We start from the raw sequence: 8,087 nt of genomic DNA, 5'->3' as shown, positions 1-8,087 counted from the left end.
AAAAAAAAAACAAAAAAAAAAAAAAAAAAAAAAAAAAAAAAAAAAATTAAGAAAATGCAACAAAATATACAGTGAATAATTTCTCCATCCCTGTCAGCTGTCTGTCAAAGTGATACTTATTTATATTAGTGTTGCCCTCATCCTTCCAGAGGCTTTTATAACAATGTAAGCAACGGGCAATATATACGAAACAGTAAGTGTTCTTAAGCCCATTTGTTTTGAGACTGGGCTGAGTGGCCTTATAAGAGAGAGGATTACCGAAGAGCTAAGAGGTGGCCTTGGGGCCCTTAAACCAGTCTTAAGCCTGTACAGCTGGTGTCTCCTCACCTTCTCTGAGGCTGCAGTGAATGAACCACTTCACGCTCATATCTGTCCGTCTGCAAGTTGACCTGCATCTATACTCACCCTTCATTTTCCCTTCTAGTTGGTGTTTTCCTTGTTCAGTCTCTGTGATTAAGGTGATCCATGTTCCAGGCTAGTTCTGCCACCACCTGTGCCCGTGACCTCATCCTCTCTGTGTGCTCAATAACTTATTTTCTTTCTTTTCTGGCTTTTTTTTTTTTTTTTTTTTTAACCATTAACTGTCTGCTGTCTCTTTGGCTTTAGCACAGCTCTGCATATCTAATAGGTGCTCAGAAATACGAGTTAACTATGGCAGTCCTGAAGAGTTTGGATTGTTGAGTTATAAAGACCTGGGAATGAATTCTAGCTGTGTGACTCGGGTTAGTTAGCATCTCTAAGCCACAAAATGGGACAAATATTGTAACCATATCAAGGGTTGCTTTGAAGATGTAACCAAGGAGTGGATGATATTTTCCTAGGGCTGTTGTAACAAGTCGCCACAGACGTGGTGGCTTAAAACAGACCTTGTTTCCTTTAACAGTTCTAGAGGTCACAAGTCAGAAGTCAGTGGCCCTGGGCTCAAACCAGGGCGTCAGCAGGGCCATACTCAGCTCAGGAGGCTCTGGGGGAGGGCTCACTCCCTGCTTCCTTTAAGTTCTGGTGCTGCCCACATTCCTTGGCTACATCACTTCCATCTCCTCCAGGCACCTCTGTGCCTGGAATCTCCTTCCACCTCTGTTGATGAGGCCACTTAAGATGGAGGTAGGGCCTGCCCAGGTAATCTCATTTTTAAGTCCTTAACCATAATCATCTCTGCAAAGACCCCCTTTCCATCCAAGGTAACATTTACAGCTTCCAGGGATTAGTATCTGATTTCTTTGGGGCCGTTATTCAGCCTGATACATGGATATAAAGGACATGGCAGATGGGGATTTAAGCTTTCTAGATGGGGTCAAGAAAGATTTCAGATTCTCAGAAGGATTTAATCATACAGCTATGGGAGCTAGGGAATATGAGAACAGTGGATTAAAAAAAAAAAGATAAGGGAAATTAGGGATTAAGAGTCATGTCATTTTATTTAATACAGTAGATAAATGGGATAAATATAGAGAAGAGACTTTCATGATCAGATTTTAGTTATTTTTTGGTTCACGTGTGTGTAGAAGGATTTATCTGTGTTTTCAGTGTTAAAATAGGGTAAGCAGTGGTGGAAAGGAGGTGGTAGAGATGGGAACATACTGCATATTCTTACTGAAAATTTGATAATTACCTTTCTTTTTATATTGCAAGAAGTTCACATGTAAACTTTATGAAATGATTAGTGAATGAGAGATCACAGAATGCATATAAAATTTTTCCTGGATATTAGATAAGAATGACTTTCATTTAGAGTAAGAAAGAAAGTAAAAGTACCTTTAAGAAATTTTTTGAATTAGAATAACATCAAAAGCCATACAGTGACAATTGTAAAAAAATTTTTTTCCCATCTCCTTAACAGGTTCTTTGGCATGGACACAGGTTCATCAGGAGGATTAGAATTGACTGATCAGACTCCTGTTTTGCTGGGGAGGACGGCCATGGCAGCTAGCCTCACGGACGTAGGAAATTCATTTAGTGGGCCACCTAACCCTTTAGTGAATAGATCTAGTAAATTTCAGAACTCATCAGTGGAAGATGATGATGATGTTGTGTTTATCGAACCTGTACAACCTCCTCCGCCTTCTGCACCAGTGGTAGCCGATCAAAGAACCATAACATTTACATCATCGAAAAATGAAGAGCTACAAGGAAATGATTCCAAAATTCTTCCTTCCTCAAAAGAATTGGCTTCTCGGAAGGGAAGTGTAAGTGAGACAATTGTCATCGATGATGAAGAGGACATGGAAACAAATCAAGGGCAAGAGAAAAATTCCTCCAATTTTATTGAACGGAGACCACCCGAGTCTAAAAACAGAACCAATGATCTGGATTTCTCCACTTCCAGTTTTTCAAGAAGTAAGGTAAATGCAGGAATGGGTAATAGTGGTATCACCACAGAACCAGACTCTGAAATTCAGATTGCTAATGTTACGACCTTAGAAACAGGTGTCAGCTCTGTGAGTGATGGCCAATTAGAAAATACTGACGGGCGAGATATGAACCTAATGATCACACACGTAACATCACTGCAGAATACCAGCTTGGGAGATGTCTCTAACGGACTGCAGTCGAGTAACTTTGGTGTTAATATGCAAACATACACCCCGTCTTTAACTTCACAGACCAAGACTGCAGTAGGACCTTTTAATCCTGGTAGAATGAATGTGGCAGGAGACGTATTTCAGAACGGAGAGTCTGCAGCTCATCACAATCCTGGTAAGCCTGGAGGGGGCTTCTGCCCCGTGGAAGGGATTTTGCACTGGTGGATTCTTTTTTTTATTATAGTAATTGGTGCTACTTTGGTTAGTTTATTAATGTAAGATATATTAATTCTATTGACTTTTAAGTTTGAAATTTTAACTAATAAGAGATGTAAAACCATGTATATAGTATTTCTCTGTAGATAATTAGAAAATCAGATAAATTAATGTCTAAAGGAAGTAAAACAAAATACTCTTTATATTCACCACCACTAAAGTCTAATAATTTGGCATCTTATTTGTCACATACTGACTTTATGCTAGTGTATTTTTTTTAAATTCATTTATTTTTGGCTGCATTGTGTCTTCGCTGCTGCGTGCGGGCCCTCTCCAGTTGCAGTGAGTGGGGGGCACTCTTTGGTGCGGCGTGCGGGCCTCTCATTGTGGTGGCTTCTCTTATTGTGGAGCATGGGCTCTAGGCACAAGGGCTTCAGTAGTTGTGGCGTGCAGGAGCAATAGTTGTGGCGCACGGGCTTAGTTGCTCCGCAGCATGTGGGATCCTCCTGGACCAGGGCTCGAACCCGCGTCCCCTGCGTTGACAGGCGGACTCTCAACCACTGCGCCATTAGGGAAGCCCTATGCTAGTGTATTTTTACTAGTATTGTTTTAATGTGTAAAAAGAGAACAAAAAGATAAATAGCACATGTAAGGAGCAATATGTTGTATAATTGCATTTAGATTTGTTTTTACTTTCCCTGTGTTTAATTTTGACTGCCTGTCTGATTATAATTTTTACTTATTAGCACTTTGTTATTTTTTCTTATATTTAAAGATTGGTAAATTTCTTGACTACTTGAAAACATTTTCTGCAGGCATCTTTGCTCTGTGGAAGCTGTGAGAAGAGCTATGTTGCTTTTCCTGACTGTGTCTGTGTCTGCCCCAGGCCTCTGTATGACCTGCCTGTCTCTCACGTACCTTCTCTCCGTCCTTCTCAGGCTTCATCATTTTAGGCTCATTAGCAACTTTATCAACCTAGGATTGTGGAGAATAATAAGGAATGACTGAAACCTAGGCCATGTAGAATGTTTTGTGAAATGCTAGTTTTCCTTTCATACTTATTATTCTTTTGGTTATGAGAGTAATGTGTAATTATTGAAGAATGTTTGGAAAATCCATAATTAAAAAATGATGAAGAAAGGTTACCACTGTTGTTAATGCTTTGAGTGGTTGTCTTTCAGTGTTTTTCCTTTGTATTTCTTAACTTGAAGTGCAGTTCTTCATAATTTTGCTTCCTGTTTCCCCCATTTAATATTACTCTGTATTTTCTCATACCATTAAACTTATTTATACACAGAAGTTTTAATGACTGCACAATGGATTTGGTTATACCATTCCCATATTTGGTTTTTATATTGTTCCACTTTTTTCTCTTGTCGGTCTATGATGAACTTTTTTTTTTTTTTCTTCAAATTTCTGATTATTTCTTAGAGTATATTCCCAGAAGTGAAGTTACTGGGCCAAAGATTATCGCTACTCCCATCCCTCCAAAGAGTTTTGGTTGTAAAAATTTTCTGCTTTATAGTGATTTTGAAAGAAATATGTTTCTTATTACTCAGTTTTGAAAATTCCTAATGTCTTCCAAGATCCTTTCCCCCGTATGTATTTATATATATCTGTTGGTAGGTCATTGTATGCATATATGTGTATGTGACGTCATTTTTTTTTTTTTTTTAAATAAATGTTAGTTAAAGACCTTTTAATCAGACAGGAGTGAAATACATGTTTCACTTAATGTGATCAAAGTAGACAAAGCAGCTACTTTAGACTTCAAAATATGAATATCTCATTTGTGCCCATTGAATCTATGGTTAAAATATTCACAACATAGTTTTGTTTTTTTTTTTTGCGTTACGTGGGCCTCTCACTTTGTGGCCTCTCCCATTGCGGAGCACAGGCTCCGGACGCGCAGGCTCAGCAGCCATGGCTCACGGGCCCAGCCGCTCCGCGGCATGTGGGATCTTCCCGGACCGGGGCACGAACCCACGTCCCCTGCATCGGCAGGCGGACTCTCAACCACTGCGCCACCAGGGAAGCCCCATATGAACATTTTTAAGTTGTGGAAATACATTGTCATATGGCCTTCTGGAAAGTTTTTACCAATTTATACTGCTATCAGCTGTGTATTAGAGGGTCTTTCCTTCTAGCTCACATAAAAGTTTGACATGATAATAGTCAAATTAGTTTCAAAATAGCTATTTTGTCTTTCTTATAAGTATATTAAAACCATAAGTGTATGAAAAAGAACATAACGTTCAGTCTTACTGTTGAGAATATGGTACATTTAATTCTAACCTGAGATTGCAATAGAGGTTTGCAAAAGGGAAAGTTTGCAAACTTTCCCTTTCTCCTGCTCCATTAAATACCTAACAATAATCTTGAACTTTTGACCATATCAAGAGTATATGTTTGATTTTGTTAAATCTCTATTTAGTTCACTTCCAGTTTTTACTATTTAAATAACTCTTAAGAATATTCTTATCCATGTATGTCGGGATACGTAGTACCTGAGGACTGTTGCTGGGTCAAAGCACATTTATTATAAGAATTGTGTTCCCGTTCACGCAAACTCTTAACACAGGAAATGTAAAGTACGCATCAGGAAACCAGACAGATACACCTCTTACTCCTGAGTTTATTGATTAACTCTTGAGTGTTTGTGCTGTCTTTGTTTGTCATAGAGAATTATAACATCTTGGCTATTTATACTGGCTCTCAGACTAATGGTGACTTGGGCAAATTAACCTCTATCCCTTAGTGTCCATTGTATAAAATAGAGAATGATTAGGTCTCTTCCATTCCTAAAACTATTTTGATATTGGAGGAGGTGAAAATTTGAAAGAAGGGGAATGTAAGAACTGAAGCATAGATAAAAGGAGCCATTGCATTATTTATACAGGGCCTAGCACGAAATTGAGAATAATTGACGTTTTTCAAAATCAAGTTAATAGATAGATGCCTTTAGGTTTAACTAGGTTCCTTTAAAAAAAAAAATTTATTTATTTATTTATTCTGGCTCTGCCGGTGTTAGTTGTGGCACGTGGTATATTTAGTTGCGGCATGCGGACTCTTAGCTGTGGCATGCATGTGGGATCTAGTTCCCCGACCAGGGATCAAACTCAGGCCCCCTGCATTGGGATCAGGGAGTCTTACCCACTGGACCATCAGGGAAGTCCCTAACTAGGTTCCTTTAAGTATATATTCAAATGACAAGCCTGCAGGGTTGAAAATCCTAAGGAGCCACTGTTTATGTTGCAAAAGCTATTACTTCTAACATGTATTCAAATATAATTTTCTTTTAAAAAAATATTTATTTATTTATTTTTGGCTGCATTGGGTCTTCATTGCTGCACAGGGGCTTTTCTCTAGTTGCAACGAGCAGGGGCTACTCTTCATTGCGGTGAGCGGACTTCTCATTGCGGTGGCTTCTCTTGTTGCAGAGCACAGGCTCTAGGCACAGGGGCTTCAGTAGTTATGGCATGCGGGCTCAGTAGTTGTGGCTTGCAGGCTCTAGAGTACAGGCTCAGTAGTTGTGGTACACGGGCTTAGTTGCTCCGCAGTATGTGGGATCTTCCTGGACCAGGGATCGAACCTGCGTCCCCTGCATCGGCAGGCGGACTCTCAACCCCTGTGCCACCAGGGAAGCCCAATCCGAGCTATATTGTATTTGTCAAAGGTTCTGGTTGGTTAAGATTTTATTATATATTTATGTTGATGTATGTGTTCCTCGCTTAAAGTAATATTTTGTAAATTCTTCCTGTTTAGTAACTATTGGCTAATATTTTTTAGGGCTGCATATGTGCCAGTCACTGTGGTTTATAAACCATGTACTATCTCATTTAAAGTTACTATTTCCAGTTTAGAGAAGAGTTAGGCACAGGGTTAGTAACTTCCCAGTCTAGTAGATAATGGAGCCTGAATGTCAGCCATCAATTCTGACTCCAAAGTTTGTGCCCTTGACCGCTCTGCTATACTGCGCCTTATCGATGTCTGAAACTTGGACAGAATGGGAAGTTAAAACTGTGTCTCTGATATAAATTTCAGTGTATGTGTTTTTGTTTTGGTTTGTTTTTTTAGATTCTTGGATCTCCCAGTCAGCATCCTTTCCCCGAAATCAGAAACAGCCAGGGGTGGATTCATTATCACCAGTGGCCTCTCTTCCTAAACAGATTTTCCAGCCTTCTGCCCAACAGCAACCCACTAAACCAGTTAAAGTCACTTGTGCAAACTGCAAAAAGCCTTTACAGAAGGGACAGACAGCTTATCAGCGAAAAGGATCAGCTCACCTCTTCTGTTCTACCACCTGCCTCTCTTCCTTCTCTCACAAGCCTGCTCCAAAGAAACTTTGTGTTATGTGTAAAAAGTAAGGTTTACCTTCCAGCATATTTCCTTATGGTTGAATATTGGTGGTATAAAATGTGAGAAAAATTGTTTTAGAGGTGAATTACTATGTTTTAAAAATTTGTAAGCTTGTTTGAATATTAAAGCCAAGCTCAGATTTGTAATGGCTTTGGAGTGTTCTCTATCAAGCTGAGGTGGCTTAGGATTAAAAGCCTTCCTATTTGGATAGGCTTTGGGGTTGATTTAGATACTAGGCCCTTATAATTAATTTTATCTGTAATCTCCATTGGACTTCTTGAATTCGTAAAAATACATACATGCTTATTTACATTATTAATTATAAGAATTTAGTTCTAGCCAGACAAAATTGTTAAGCAATTTATGTATGACTAGTTTTGTATTAAAATAGGTCAAAATTTGGACTACCTTCATGTTAAGATTATTAAAAATTGGCAAATCTTTGGCTATTATATGCATTTATTTATGTTTGTCTTGAACGTTGTCATTTTAATACTCACTTCTTCAAGACTCAGTTACCCTTTTTTGACAGCCTTGGAGTGACAGGATCCTCTCCTGCCATTTTTTAGGTCTGGTCTCACTAGTTAAAAATGAGCTGAATATGGTGTGTTGTGTGCAAGGTTAAACAGGTAGATTTTCTGTACCATCTCTTGAAGCAGCCCAAGTTTGTAAAGATATTTTTAGATATTAGAACTGGAAAAGGCTGAGTGCTCTGTATAGGTTTAGTAAATTCAGATATTGGAACAATTGTTATACAGTTTTTTGGTTGCTTTACAGTAGTAGACTTGCATACGGCAATATAAGACCTGGAACTTCAGAATTAAAGGAAAACTTCAAAGGTCATCAATATTGTCATTTCCTAACATTTCTAATTGTAGTTGAAAGCTGTATAGAATGGTAGGTGGGGTTCTTTTGGGTTGTGGGGTGTATTTAAGTTCACTTATCCTCTCCATATTCCTGTGACCTAGGTACCTCATGCGTTCTATTTAC

The 8,087-nt window shown here is 38.7% G+C and overlaps 1 protein-coding gene across 1 annotated transcript in view; it reads left to right on the top strand.

Moving 5' to 3' along the window:
- ZMYM2 (zinc finger MYM-type containing 2) overlaps window positions 1-8,087 on the top strand; it is an 88,812-nt gene that overhangs the window by 24,291 nt on the left and 56,434 nt on the right. The window contains exons 3-4 of the mRNA XM_007464514.1: window positions 1,841-2,697; window positions 6,816-7,101. Of these exons, the coding sequence (XP_007464576.1) occupies window positions 1,851-2,697; window positions 6,816-7,101 (1,133 nt within the window). The 5' untranslated portion in view covers window positions 1,841-1,850. The remainder of the gene's footprint in view (window positions 1-1,840; window positions 2,698-6,815; window positions 7,102-8,087) is intronic.

The sequence above is a fragment of the Lipotes vexillifer genome, unplaced genomic scaffold (genome assembly GCF_000442215.2).
Source record: "Lipotes vexillifer unplaced genomic scaffold, Lipotes_vexillifer_v1.1 scaffold2116, whole genome shotgun sequence".
NCBI lineage: Eukaryota > Metazoa > Chordata > Mammalia > Artiodactyla > Lipotidae > Lipotes > Lipotes vexillifer.
Note: the sequence above shows the minus strand (reverse complement) of the source record. Positions and strands in the feature narration are given on the sequence as shown.